This window comes from Schistocerca nitens, chromosome 5, assembly GCF_023898315.1.
Source record: "Schistocerca nitens isolate TAMUIC-IGC-003100 chromosome 5, iqSchNite1.1, whole genome shotgun sequence".
Lineage (NCBI taxonomy): Eukaryota > Metazoa > Arthropoda > Insecta > Orthoptera > Acrididae > Schistocerca > Schistocerca nitens.
In genome coordinates, this window is record NC_064618.1 from 756832434 (window position 1) to 756848400 (window position 15967).

Genomic DNA, 15967 nt, shown 5'->3' on the forward strand with positions numbered 1-15967 from the left:
TCGTCGGCGCATTAGAAAGGATCAGGGACTGGCGCAAGGATCGTCTATCTGACTGCATAAAAAAATACCCACCACGATCAAACAAAAACTACTCATTGGATTTACAATCAATTTTATCATCTTAAAACGAGCACTTACAGTAGGGAGCCTTGCAATGCTAGCATTTCCTTGATCTCTCTATAAATGGGGTTAACACTTTTCATTGAATGTCGGAACCGACCGAGGTGGCCGAGCGGTTCTAGGCGCTACAGGCTGGAGCCGCGCGACCGCTACGGTCGCAGTTTCGAATCCTGCCTCGGTCATGGATGTGTGTGACATCCTTTGGTTAGTTAGGTTTAAGTAGTTCTAAGTTCTAGCGGACTGATGACCTAGAAGGTAAGTCCCATAGTGCTCAGAGCCATTTGAACCTTTTTTTTTTTTTTTTTTTTAATGTCGGATTAAAAGCTCCACAATATATTAGAAATCGAAATTACACTTGTGCAAACGAAGTATAATTATTGAGTATACATACCTTTATCTATGGACGTTAATACAAGACTGAGGGGCGTAGGGGGATATGGCCTAAATTCAGCAGTCACCCACAATACTAGCGTTCGAAATGGACAAGGAAAGGTGGGAGCTGACCATTTAGAAACGAATTTACTCTAATAATTAGTGAAAGGTAAGAGTCGGGATCCAACAGCTAATACGTAAATATATTGAAAGGGCAAACTATGACTACTTGTGGATGCACGTTATTAAAGCGGCCTTCCGTTCGTAAACTAATAAAATTCATAAAACTCATTCTGCAACACCTTGATTTACGAATATGAATAACAAGAAACGCGGGCCATGCTACTTCTGGTTCAATTTAGATATCGTGTGCAGAACTACTCGCCACGTGTTCACACGTGGGCGACAAAGAAGGGAAAACCTAACACGCAAAGGGCGTTATGAAATGTTCACTAATATAACGCAGTGTTGGAGAAGGAAAGACATTCTCTGAAGGCGAAGTAGGTACGAGGGTGGTTGAATCATACCGGTAGTTGTGACTGATAGTCCCACGTATGTTTTGCATACTGCAACCGACCAGGCCTCTGGCGCCAAATCCAAAAACAAAATATCAAAATGAGGACGAAATAAAAGCAATGAGGCGCAAATCCTCCCGAAATTAAAGATCACCCAACACTTTAATATGCATTCGCGACTCAATCCACTTCTGAACCTAGGAAGAGCGCGCATGCTTACCAGCTTGCAATCGTCTTCTTCTGGATCTCGCCACCGACTCCTCACGACTGCTGACCGCCTACCGGCCGTTGCTCCAGCGGAGCCGGGCCTTGTGGGGGTGGGAATTGGCGCATTTTTCGCCGGCCAATCAGGGGGTACGGATCTGTCGCCGACCTAGCTGCCGTTCAAGCAGACATTCCTGATTTTGCGGAATGATTCGTGATTGCATAGAATTTAGTCAGGGAGGCCTCTCTACAGAGCCAAACGTGCAGGGGAAACTGAGTTTCAGGTTGGTACTACTACTTAGAAGAATAAGAAGAAGGACTACTCTGGCTTCTCCAAGTCGTTCAAACTACCGGCACATGCTTCCAAGTCAAAAGTTAAGCGCGGAAAAAGGAAAGCCAACAAGGCTAGCTGATGGGGATCGCTCAATAGGAAATAAAATAAAAGTAGCTTGCTCCAATCCTCTCTCCAGTTTCATTGTGCTGTCATACTGAAAAAAATCAGCAGAACAGCAGGCCATTGCCGTATTAGTAATGATAATAATATGACTACAATATCATAAATCGTAAATAAGTGAAAGAAGTGCACGGTAGATGCACTTCTTTCCGATTCTTTCGTTTTTATGGAAAGCAGTTCATCCACATTCATAATTTCAATATTTGAAATGGGCAAGGGTAACATGAATTGCATTCGTTTGCTAATATTTCACGGATCCTTTGCAGAAAGAAGGCAAAGAAGCCATTTAAAGAACTATTTTCTTCAATATTTGAGAGCCGCAAGATGCGACGCACTCAAAACGTTTATACTATGGAATGACTCATCATCGCGAAATACTATTGTATTACGGTACATCTAAATCTACATTTATACTCCGCAAGCCACCCAACAGTGTGTGGCGGAGGGCACTTTACGTGCCACTGTCATTACCTCCCTTTCCTGTTCCAGTCGCGTATGGTTCGCGGGAAGAACGACTGCCGGAAGGCCTCCGTGCGCGCTCGGATCTCTCTAATTTTACATTCGTGATCTCCTCGGGAGGTATAAGTAGGAGGAAGTAATATATTCGATACCTCATCCAGAAACGCACCCTCTCGAAACCTGGACAGAAAGCTACACCGCGATGCAGAGCGCCTCTCTTGCAGAGTCTGCCACTTGAGTTTCCTAAACATCTCGGCGACGCTATTACGCTTACCAAATAACCCTGTGACGAAACGCGCCGCTCTTCTTTGGACCTCCTCTATCTCCTCTGTCAACTCGACCTGGTATGGATCCCACACTGATTAGCAAAACTCAAGTATAGGTCGAACGAGTGTTTTGTAAGCCACCTGCTTTGTTGATGGACTACATTTTCTAAGGACTCGCCCAATGAATCTCAACCTGGCACCCGCCTTACCAACAATTAATTTTATATGATCAAGCCACTTCAAATCGTTCCGTACGCATACTCCCAGATATTTTACAGAAGTAACTGCTACCAGTGTTTGTTCCGCTATCATATGATCATACAATAAAGGATCCTTCTTTCTATGTATTCGCAATACATTACATTTGTCTATGATAAGGGTCAGTTGCCACTCCCTGCACCAAGTGCCTAACCGCTGCAGATCTTCTTGCATTTCGCTGCAATTTTCTAATGCTGCAACTTCTCTGTATACTACAGCATCATCCGCGAAAAGCCGCATGGAACTTCTGACACTATCTACTAAGTCATTTGTATATATTGTGAAAAGCAATGGTCCCATAACACTCCTCTGTGGCACGTCAGAGGTTACTTTAACGTCTGTAGACGTCTCCCCATTAAGAACAACATGTTGTGTTCTGTTTGCTAAAAACTCTTTAATCCAGCCACACAGCTGGTCTGATATTCCGTAGGCTCTTACTTTGTTTATCAGGCGACAGTGCGGAACTGTATCCAACGCCTTCCGGAAGTCAAGGAAAATGGCATCTACCTGGGAGCCTGTATCTAATATTGTCTGGGTCTCATGAACAAATAAAGCGAGTTGGGTCTCACACGATCGCTGTTCCCGGAATCCATGTTGATTCCTACAGAGTAGATTCTGGGTTTCCAGAAATGACATGATACACGAGCAAAAAACATCTTCTATAATTCTACAACAGTATTAACACTGATTATAAAACAATTTAAAACACTAGAATTTTATCAAGATCCTCTTCAACGGCTTGAAAGGAGGAGCCCAACAGAAATTCTCTAATTCAGACTTACAGCCTATCATACCGCTTATCAAATATTTAATATGTTCTGGTAGATTCTGTAAGACATTTGTACCCGTGAAACTACACTGAGGTGTGAAAAGTCGTGGGTATCTCCTACTGTAGTGTCAGACCTCCTTTCGCCCGGATTAGTGCAGCAACTCGACTTAGCGTGGACTAACCAAGTCGTTGAAACACCAGTGCTGAAATATTCAGGACTTTGTGCACGAAATGATATCTCATTATGTCCCGTTAATGTTGTATGGGAATCACGTCGGCCGATCTGGGTGGCCAAATTGTTCGTTCAAATTATCCAGAATGTTTTTCCAACCACTCATGAAGAATTGTTGCCAGATGACATGGCTCATTGTCATCAATAAAAGTTCAGTCTTCGTTCGGCTGCAAATAATTTTCAAGCAGCGGAAGATAATCCTTTCCAGTCAATGATCGTTTCAGTTGGACCAGAGTGCTCATCCATTGTATGTAAACACAGCTCACAACATTATAGAACCACCACCAGCTTGCACGGTTCCTTGTTGATCACTTAGACCCATGGCTTCGTGGGGTCTACGCCATCAGCCCTTGCCAACCGAAATCGTGACTCTGTTGATCAGCCCACGGTTTTCCAGTAATCTGGGATCCAACAAAAATTGTCACAAGCCGATGAGAGGCGCTGCAGGCGATGTCGTGGTGTTAGCAAAGGCACTGTGTCAGTGGTCTGCTGTCATAGCCCATTAAAGCCAAATATCGCTGCACTGTACTAACGCATACGTTCGTCTGAAGTCCCACACTGATTTCTGCGGTTAATTCACGCAGTGTTATTTGTTCGTCAGCATCGAAAACTCTACGCAAATGTCGCCGCTCTCGGTCGTTAAGTGAATGACTCCAGCCATTGCGTTGTCAGTGGTGAGAGGTAATGCCTGAAAGTTTGGTATTCACGGAACACTCTTGACACTGTCGACCTCGAAATAATGAAATGGCTCTGAGCACTATGGGACTCAACATCTGTGGTCATCAGTCCCCTAGAACTTAGAACTAATTAAACCTAACTAACCTAAGGACATCACACACATCCATGCCCGAGGCAGGATTCGAACCTGCGACCGTAGCGGTCACGCGGTTCCACACTGACGCGCCTAGAACCGCACGGCCACATCGGCCGGCTCGAAATAATGAACTCCCTACCGATTTCCGAAATGGAATGTTCCAAGCGTCTAGCTCCAATTACCATTCTAGTTTCAAAGTCTGTTAATTCCCTTCGTGCGTCCATAATCACGATGGAAACCTCTCCACATGAATCAACTTAGTACAAATGACAGCTCTGCTAATGCATTGCCCTTTCATACCTTGTGTTCGCGATACTGCCGCCATCCGCATATGCGCATGTCGCTATTCTATTACTTTTGTCACCTCAGTGAAATATTTGGAAGATTGTTTTGGTCCTAATACTGTAGTCATAATTTCCACTGTTTTTGTTGTTTGTGAAAAGAGGAATACCATGATGAGTCCAACTGCACTGATGAAAAAAAAATCAATAACATGAAGCAGTTGCGCTACATAAACGAAAATTGGTAGTCGTGTTTCTAAAAAAATGGTTCAAATGGCTCTGAGCACTATGGGACTTAACTGCTGAGGTCATCAGTCCCCTAGGACTTAGAACTACTTAAACCTAACTAACCTAAGGACATCACACACATCCATGCCCGAGGCAGGATTCGAACCTGCGACCGTAGCGGTCGCGCGCTTCCGGACTGCAGTGCCTAGAACCGCACGGCGGTTTGCTTCAAATACACGTTCTCATGGTCATGAACGCTAGTTAGCTTTGAGGTTGCACATGTTTGCACATGTTGAGTTGATGTTACTCAAGAATGCCTCAAAGGATACAAAGAAGTTCTTACCAGCAGCTCACTGAGTTTAAAAGACATCGTGTAATATGGCTACGAGAAGCTGGATGTTCCTTCTGCGACACTCCAGAAAGACTTGTCCGGAATCTAGCAACTGTACGTAATAGCTGGTGACGGTGGTCACAAGAATGTACGGTCGTAAGATGACCGGGCTCCGGATGGCCACTTCGCACTACCCTGAGGGAAGAGCACCGTGTTCGGCATATGGCTCTAGTGCACCGTACTGCATCTGCAGCAGCAATCTGAGCAGCAGTTGGCATCACAGTGTCGCAACGAACAGTCACAAATCGGTTACTTCAAAGACATCTCCAAGTCAGACGCTCTGTAGCGTGCCTTCCAATGATTTCACCTGGCCGCCAGTCACGACTTCAGTGGTACCCAGGTAGAGCTTACTAGAGAGAAGGGAGAAGATCTCTAATGTTTTCTAATGAAAGCCGGTCCTACCTAGAGGCCAATGGTGGCCATGTGTTGGTTAGGAGGAGGCCAATTGCTGCAACCAATCTGTCTGGGTGCTGGACACACAGCACCTACACTTGGAGGTATGGTACGCGGTGCGATTTCGTTTGACAGTGGGAGTACTCTCGTGGCTATCCAACGCCCCCTGACTGCAAATTTGTACGTGAATATAGTGATACGACCTGTTGTGTTGTCATTCAGGAACAGCATTCCAGGGGGTGTTTTCAAACTGGATAATGCTCGCCTCACATAGCTGTTGTAACTTAACAATCTCTACAGTGTCGACATGTTGCCTTAGCATAATACGCGCTGTACCGTGCAGCCACAGTTACAGAAAGTGCTGAAAATGGTTTCCATGTGCGTCAACGCATGCGTGTAGGGGCAGTAGCGTGTTTTGTCTCACATGTCCAGTCGGCCAAGCTGCTACCGAACAGCGTCAAAGGGAGCATGAATACGCGGCTCGAGTGTCTCCATGTCTGGAATGAGCTCTGCATTCACGATACTTTTGAGATGGCCCCATAACGAGAAATGGCACAGGTTGAGATCCGGTGAACGAGCAGGCCAGGCAATTGGATCCTCTCGTCCGATCCATCAACAAGAGAAGACACGGTTGTGATGCGTCCGGGCCGTCCGGGGTGGCCGAACGGTTCTAGGCGCTGCAGTCTGGAACCGCGCGACCGCTACGGTTGCAGGTTCGAATCCTGACTCGGGCATGGATGTGTGTGATGTCCTTAGGTTAGTTAGGTTTAATTAGTTCTAAGTTATAAGGGACTGATGACCTCAGAAGTTAAGTCCCATAGTGCTCAGATCCATTAGAACGTTTTTTTATGCGTCCGGACGTTAACGACGGACTGGGCTGGAGCACCATCATGTATCTGCCACATAACCCTTCGAATCATCAATGGCACTTCTTCTAGCAGGGAGGCAATGTCACCAACAAGAAACGCTGATAGTTCTGGCTGTTAGGCGACGTAGCATGAAGACTGGTCCTAAAATAAGGTTGCCGTTTATCCCGGCCAACGCATTCTGGTTGCATCGAAGCTGATGATTCGCTGTCACTATTACATGAGGGTTCTGCATAATATCACATACATGACCGTTATGAATGTTGAAGATACCACTCTGTGTTAAGGGTGCTTCATCTGTGAATTGGATGGATGACACAGATTCCAGAATCGTGGTTGCCTGGTGAAGAATACCAGTGACAAAACTGCTCCCTATGTGGAAATTCTGTCGCTAGTAAGCCCTGCATATGCTGTAAGTGGGAAGGATAGTAACAGTTGTCACGGTCGTCTGGCTTAGCCGGTACTGGGGAGCCTGTTGCCTGGTACTGACACGGCGCTCGCCTACCACAGTGTTAATCACACTTCACTCCGACTCTGGTGTCCGAACATTCCTGGTACATCCTAAATGTTTTCCTGCTTCCTGAAACGACCGTGTTTCAGACAAACGGCGCAACACTGTTGCAAACTTGGAATGCTGCGGTTGCTGTCGGGGGGGTGGGGGGTGGGGGGGACAGGTGTCCTGATACAACTTTGCTGCCCGCCGCCTGTTGCCATTTGTCTTTACGTAAGTAAACATCATATACGCAAGCTCTCAATTCGAATACGGAACCATTGTGTACAACACTGTATCACACCCACTACAACGTAACTGCAAAAAATAACCAATTAGAATGGCAGCAGAGAGCGCTAGGACACGACGTATGAGGAAAAGTACCACCCTCAGACCGCAGTCTCTGTTACAAAGTATGATTGAATAAATATTCTCTAGCATGGAAACCTATTTCCGGACATAAGTTTATTAGACCGATCAATCCCTAGAGTTTGTACACGGTGGAAAAAATCACCCATCTTCTCTCTCTCTGTTTTCCGTCTTAGCTCTTTAATTTCGGCTTTCGATTTTAAGTAAATTGACGACTAATTTCTCATGAAACAGCTGGAAAACAACGATAATTTTATCTTCTAAATCGACACTGCGAATGCGTTAATCAAGGCTAGTGAAGATGTAGGTCTAAGGATAAGTAAAGACAATACTAAATACCTGGTTACTAGTAGAATGCCAACAGCAGTAGATCAGGAAATGTCAAGAGTTGGAGACATGCAGTTTGAAAAAGTGAACGCATTTAAGTATCTAGGCGTGGACATCACTTCGAGAAATGAGATTGAATCCGAACTGAACAAGAGATTACGGGCGGGAAATGCGTGCTACATCTCACTGAATAGATTACTTTCATCACGGATATTGTCTAGGAATTTAAAGATTATACTATACAAAACTATTATTCTACCAGTTATGCTGTATGGGTGTGAGACTTGGTCTCTCACTGTGCAAAATGAATAGCCGTTTCGAATACTTGAAAACAAAATTTTGAGAGAAAATTTCGGAGCAAAAAGGGATGACATTAGCGGAGAGTGGCGGAAACTGCATAACGAAGAGGTTCACGAACTCTATTCAAGCCCTAACATAATCAGTGTTATTAAATCACGTTGGCAGCGATGGGCGGGTCACGTAGCTCGAATGGATGAGGGCAGGGCAGCGCGCAGAGTACTGGTAGGGCACTTTGAGGGAAAACGTCCTGTGGGGAGACCGAGGTGTAGATGGGGGGACAATGTGAAGGCTGATTTGAGGAGCCTAGGTATTGAAGGTGAATGGAAGGAAATAGCCCAAGACAGGGACAGATGGCAAAAATACGATGCTGTGGTAACGGATTCTCGAGTCCGGTATGACCAGTGAGTGTGAGTGTGAGTGAAATCAACACTGAGGGACGCTTTGTGAAAAAAAAAAAAAAATATCTTCTCCTAACTATGGGATGAAGCATTAGGAGTCAATAAATTTTATTTCTCAGTATGTTAATCCTTCCGCATCCATTTTATTCTCACTAATTCTACCGTATTACTAGAAACGCGACGTTAACATAGACAATGCTATCGACACAGGTCTACAGGCCGTGTTACTTTGAGAGTGTCAACTTGTAAAGAACGGTGCTGGAACAGTTTTGGGGTAACTCCTGGCTGTCAGAATCGGGGGCGGAGGGATCGTGAGCAGGTGATGTGGCCAACAGCGAGTATCAGCGCCGGCAATGTCTCGTTTGCTCATCCCTGATTTAGACAGGCTGTTGTGGAATGTCAAAACCCCATTAAAAACGTCGCAAAGCCGTATTCTCTCTAATCTCAAAGCATGTACGAAGATCCTTCGGTGCACCAGTAAGGTTTAGTTTGTGATGGAATGTCACCATTATTACAGGAACATTTTTGATTCCTTTTCGTCGGCCGCGGTGGCCCAGCGGTTCTACGCGCTTCAGTCCGGAAACGCGCGACTGCTACGGTCAGAGGTTCGAATCCTGCCTCGGGCACGGATGTGTGTGATGTACTTAGGTTACTTATTTTTAATTAGTTCTAAGTTCTAGGGCACTGATGACCTCAGATGTTAAGTCCCACAGTGACCAGAGCCATCTGAACCATTTTGATTCATTTTCCGTTCAAAACCTAACTCATCACTTCAACAGAAATTCCTCAACGCCGACATATGTTCTTGCAGTTGCGTGCAGCACCTGAGCTCCCTGCTGGGGCCAATCATTCTGGGACAGTTCCTCATGGACATGGTCACCATCAGTGCCACCGCATTCGTCGCCATAGCCAATGTAAGTAGTCTATTGGTTTTCATTCTAATGAAAGTAGCTGCAGTAATGTCTAACGAGTCTGAAAGTGATACTACAGATATGGAAAAAATGGTGTGTCATTTGTTCTTTCAACTGTGTTTGGGCTGCTAGTGACCCCTGCATGAAGAAATTTTTATAAATCTAAGACAATATGAGTTACAATACGATTACTTGAAATTTATGTGTTAACAAAAATGGTGGACTGTTCTTAATAACAGTTATCCAATCGATATTGCAACCTTATTGGCTGTTGTTTGGTTTCTATTCATTCTGGTGCTACTTACAGTGTCCAGTCACAGTATCGGGACCACCTGTCAAAAGCTTGAATAACCAACTTCTGAAGTGCCAACCGCTGAGAGACGTGCAGGAAAAGAGTCAATAAGGTTCTGGAAAGTGGCGACAGGGATGTGGAGGCAATCAGAATCCAGCGCCAGGGACAGCACATACCGCGAGCTGTGTCTCACGTTGCGTTGTCCTGCAGATAGATGCCATCTTGTCGAGAAAAAACAATCTGCATGTAGAGGTGGACGTCATCGCCAAGGATAGATGCAACTTGTGTTGACCCACTGCGTCTTCCAGAATGAGGAGATCACTAAGGGAACGCCACGAGAACAGTGCCTAGACCACAACGCTCCCTCCTTTGGCCCTTACCCTGCTGACTATTGTTAAAAGGTGCTTGCTTTCAGAAGTTTTACGTCCGATGGAGCATAAAAACATGGTGCGTCGGAAAAGGCCACCTATCGCCGCTCAGTGGAAGTCTGCCTACGGTACTGGCGTGCAAATTCCACCCTCCGTCGCGTATGAACAACCGTCAGCATGGGTGCATGAAAAGGTACCTGCTGCAGAGGCCCTCATACGCAGTAACTTTCGCTGAACGGTCGTTGAGAAGATTCTGTTGGTAGCCCCTTTGTTCATATAGGTGATCAGCTGATCAACAGTTGCACTTCTGTTCGCCCATACAGATCTCCGCAGTCTTCGTTCACCCCTGACTCCTATGGCCCGTATTGGACGACAGTTCTGTCGGCGTCAATTTTGGATAGCGCCGTTTTGCTATCCTTGGCATACTTTAACCACGACGGCACGCGAACAGATTACAGAATTAGCCGTTTCCCAAATGCTTCTACCCTTGGCCAGAAGCCAATGATCATGTCCATTTAGACAGATAAATCGATCCGTTTCCGCATTACAACAACACTTTTTCCCGCTTCGAGCCGACATGCTTTATACTGGGTGGTCCATTGATAGTGACCGGGCCAAATATCCTACGAAATAAGCATCAAATGAAAAAACTACAAAGAATGAAACTCGACTAGTTTGAAGGGGGAAAGCAGATGGCGCTATGGTTGGCCCGCTAGATGGCGCTGTCATAGGTCAAACGGATATCAACTGCGTTTTTTTAAAGATAGGAACCCCATTTTTATTAAATATTCGTGTAGTACGTAAAGAAATATGAATGTTTTAGTTGGACCACTTTTTCGCTTTGTGATAGATGGCTCTGTAATAGTCGCAAACGTATAAGTACGTGGTATCACGTAACATTCCGCCAGTGCGGACGGCATTTGCTTCGTGATACATTACCCGTGTTAAAATGGACCGTTTACCAATTGCGGAAAAGGTCGATATCGTGTTGATGTACGGCTATCGTGATCAAAATACCCAACGGGCGTGTGCTATATATGCTGCTCGGTATCCTAGCCGACAAGTATCCGGATCGTTCGCCGGATAGTTACGTTATTTAAGGAAACATGAAGTGTTCAGCCACATGTGAAACGTCAACCACGACCTGCAACAAATGATGATGCCCAAGTAGGTGTTTTAGCTACTGTAGCGGTTAATCCGCACATCAGTAGCAGACAAATCGCGCGAGAATCGGGAATCAGAAAAATGTCGGTGTTGCGAACGCTACATCAACATCGATTGCAAGCCGGTGTTGCGAACGCTACATCAACATCGATTGCACGCGTACCATATTTCTATGCACCAGAAATTGCATGGAGACGACTTTGAACGTCGTGTACAGTTCTGCCACTGGGCACAAGAGAAATTACGGGACGATGGCAACTTTTTGGCACGATTTCTATTTAGCGACATTCACCAACAGCGGTAACGTAAACCGGCACAATATGCACTGTTAGGCAACGCAAAATCCACGATGGCTGCGACAAGTGGAACATCAGCGACGTTGGCGGGTTAATGTATGGTGCGGCATTATGGGAGGAAGGATAATTGGTCCCCATTTTATCGTTGGCAATCTAAATGGTGCAATGTATGCTGAATTCCTACGTAATGTTCTACCGATGTTACTACAAGATGTTTCACTGCATGACAGAATAGCGATGTACTTCCAACATGATGGATGTCCGGCACATAGCTCGCGTGCGGTTAAATAGCATATTTCATGACAGGTAGATTGGTCGTCGAAGCACCATACCATGGCATGGCCCGCACGTTCACCGGATCTGACGTCCCCGGTTTTCTTTCTATGGGGAAAGTTGAAGGATATTTGCTATCGTGATCCAATGACAACGCCTGACAACATGCGTCAGCGCATTGTCAGTTCATGTGAGAACATTACGGAAGGCGAACTACTCGCTGTTGAGAGGAATGTCGTTACACGTATTGCCAAATGCATTGAGGTTGACAGACATCATTTTGATCGTTTATTGCATTAATGTGGTTTTTACAGGTAATCACGCAGTAATAGCATGCGTTCTCAGAAATGATAAGTTCACAAAGGTACATGTATCACATTGGAACAGCCGGAATAAAATGTTCAAACGTACCTACGTTCTGTATTTTAATTTAAAAATTTACCTGTTACCTACTCTTCGTCTAAAATTGTGAGCCATATGTTTGTGACTATTACAGCGCCATCTATCACAAAGTGAAAAAAGTGGTCCGACTAAAAGATTCATATTTCTTTACGTACTACACGAATATGTAAAAAAGTGGGGGTTCCTATTTCAAAAAACGTAGTTGATATCAGTTTGACCTATGGTAGCGCCATCTAGTGGGCCAACCATAGCGCCATCTGGTTTCCCCCTTCAAGCTAGACAAGTTTCATTCTTTGTAGGTTTTTCGTTTGACGCTTATTTCGTGAGGTATTTGGCCCGGTCACGGTCAATGGACCACCCTGTGTACCCTCCATTGGTAGTGTTGCCACCGGCCTTCTGTGAGTCGTTATTGCATGTTGACGTTGAACGTAAACAGTGGTCACATTAATGTGATATGGATACCGTTTATGACCGCTAGTGATATCAGTCGAAGAAAAACTGGTCGAGAAACTGCACTAGAACTGTGACCATAGAAAGTAACAACTATCCTTATGATGGATTGTTGGAAATGACGTAACATATTGGATGAAAATAGGCTGAGATGGTTATACTTTTATAGGAACTAATTTATAGAGTGCAGAAGAAGTTGTGGCGCAAGAATTCTAGCAGGATTGCTCGATAGGCTTGATGTTTAAGAAGTGTAGCAAAATGGGTCCACATAAGCGCGCGCTCGTATATATATATAGTGGACTGAAGTGGCATAGCAACGGGATGCAAAGCGTACTTGTGTGTAAGGTTGGTTGAAAGTTGTGAAGTAGATTCGGAATACTGAGGCAAATTTAATGATTCGACAGAAAATTAGTGTGAAGGACAGAAGACGTAAGCGACAAGCAAGCTGATGAACATCCCTTTCCAGAATTTGAGGCATTGATAATTTTTTTTCTTTCTGATTGGTTTGATAGAGTCAGCCATCAATTTCTCTGCTGTGCCAATCTCTTCATCTCAAAGTAGCTCTTGCACTCAACATTTTTAATTTTTTTAATGTATTCCAATCTATTTTCCTCCGTAGATTTTACTCTTTGCAGCTCCCTCTAGTTGCGCGGAAGTTATTTCCTAATGTCTTAACAGATGCCCTATCATCCTGTCCCTTCTTCTTGTCACTGTTTTCCATATGTTGCTTTCTTGGTCGATTCTGCGGATAACATCCTCATTCCTCACTTTTTAGTCCACCCATTTTTCTACATTCTTCTGTAGCATTACATCTGAAATATTTCGATACTCTTCTGTTCCGGTTTTCCCATTGTCCATGATTCACTGCAGTACAATGATGTCCTACAAACGAACAATTTCAGAATTATCTTTCTCGAATTAAGGCCTATGATTGATACTAGTAGAATTCTTTTGGCCAGAATGACCTATTTGCTGTGCTAGTCTGCTTTTTATGTCCTTCTCGCAAAATCTGTAATATGTTACTTTACTTAAAAAGTAGCAGAAGTCCTTAACTTGGTCTATTTCGTGATGATGAGTTTTGTTAAGTTTCTCGCTATTTTCATTTCTACTACTTGTGATTACTTTTATCTTTCTTCGTTTACTATCAAATTTAAAGGGAGAAAAGATTTACGAGACATTAGAGTAGGTAAGGATAGGTCAGACTAAAAATTTGTAAATATGGTGGACGATGGTGGAATGCAATTCCCAAATTCGGCTTTAGAGATCTTTCATATTACTGCCGTTCTCTTGGAAGGGTGATAGTAGTGTTCATGTTACCTTTTATATGAGGGTTTTACATGTGTGGAGATGGAAATTTATCTTCTTTTCTTGTGTAATATGATCCTGGCTTCTAGAAGGATTCATTCTGTGTCTTCATTGGTCACATTAAACTATACACCATACGTGAGATAGCGCATGATGTACTAAACTGCAAACAACACCTCGATCAACTGATAGGTGGAAACCTTCGTTAGCTGTTTATTGAGTATACGTTAATTTTTGCTTACTGTGTTATGACCAGACTTTTTATTGTTTAGCAGCGTTTGCACAAAACAATACAGGAAACGAAATCCCACAGTTTGTTATTTTAACACTACCAAAATGTTTCTAGCATTTTCTTCAAGATCAAGCTACTGAATTATATGATGAAGCTACATAACGCAGGTGTCAATGGCCTCCATTTTAGAACGCTTCATTCTGTATGAAAGTCACAAATTTATTCGTAAAGACCACTACATATATCGGTCACGTAAAAGTAGATGTGGCATTTTATTAAATATTAATTACATCTTTCTTTTTGTTCCTTGATAAAAATTTCGTAACTCGTTTTTACGTAATATCAGTAGGCCTACTGGTAAGACTTTTCGCTAAGATGAGGGATGAAAAATGTTTCGAACCTCGGCTTGGAAGAAAAAGGTAAACGAGCATACAAAGACAAGCAGTAAGGATTTTTTTTTTAATTTGATTAGAAGATTTGACACTTATCTTTGGCCTCGTACGAAAACGAAAGCCAAATGATGTATGATCAATTTTCATATTTTTACGCGTTTTACTCCGAAACTGTTGATGAACAGCTTTAAACACTCTAATCCACTTTCTGGTGATTTCATTGCTCATAATGTGGAGAGTGGGATCCCTTGGTTAGTAAGATACAGTATTTAAGAAAGAATGTGGAAAAGTTGCAGTTAGATGTAAAGGGATTTGGTAAAGTGGCATAGCCGAAAGTACAGCACTTCTGATTAGCTACGTAGAAAGATATCGATACAAAATCGAATAGGATAATGCAGAAGTTAGTACAAAAATGAGAAAGAGAACAGTAATGTAAGTGAGGTACTACCAAAATCAGTATCGTAGTCAAAGTCAAACACTGGAAAATTCAGAATGGAATGACAATATTATATGGAAAGATCGCCATTCACCATACAAAGGAGATATTGAGTTGCAGAGTGGTACCACAAGAAGACTGGTAAACATGTGAGCTTTCAGGCAAAAGGCGTCTTTCTAAAGTGGACAACACTCACACATTTCGCAAGCATAACTCATGTGACGACTGTTTCTCAAACGACGGCAAAACACGGGAAAGAAGAGTAACAAAAGAATGTACACTCAGTACAGTAATGCGTTGAAGAATAGTACCGAAGCAAAAAACACTGGGTTGCGAAGTGGAAGAAGAGCCGCTAGGCAAAAATCAGACAATTGAAAATACAGGGTGGAGTAGTGACAATATTACGAAACGGATAGATTGCACCCATAGTCTAATGGTAGCGTCTTTGACTAGTAATCAAAATGGACTCAGTCCCGTGTTCGAACCCCGGCACTGCGTACACTTTCAATAAAAATCATCAGCAACTGCGGACGTAGACTTCCTGAATAAGAGGTCATACTCATTCTATCAACGGCATTATCAAAGAGGGCGGAAGAGCGGGCAGAGGCACAGGGCACTCCCGTACCTTTGGGATGGGAAATTGCACTTAAATATCGGAAGAATCAACAACGATCAACAACATGATGATACAGAAGGTAATCAAAACCATTGCATTAAAGAAACATAACATGTATCCACAGGACATGGAGCCTGTAATTGAAAAAGTTTCATGATCTTTCCACCGGGAAAAAAATTCGGACTAGGGGTCCAGCATTAGAATCACTATTTAGAAGAGCTTTCGAGGACTTAATTTAAATAAGGCAAGGGATGGACAATTTTCCTTCGGAGTTTCTAAAATTATTTGGAGGAGTGGCAACAAATGTAGAATGTATCAGACAGG

At 43.6% G+C, this 15967-nt stretch overlaps 1 protein-coding gene across 1 annotated transcript in view; it reads left to right on the forward strand.

The window, feature by feature from the left end:
- The window catches only part of LOC126260702 (odorant receptor 82a-like), a 116470-nt gene that overhangs the window by 55883 nt on the left and 44620 nt on the right, over positions 1-15967 (forward strand). The window contains exon 5 of the mRNA XM_049958037.1: positions 9318-9420. Coding sequence (XP_049813994.1) covers positions 9318-9420 — 103 coding nt within the window. The remainder of the gene's footprint in view (positions 1-9317; positions 9421-15967) is intronic.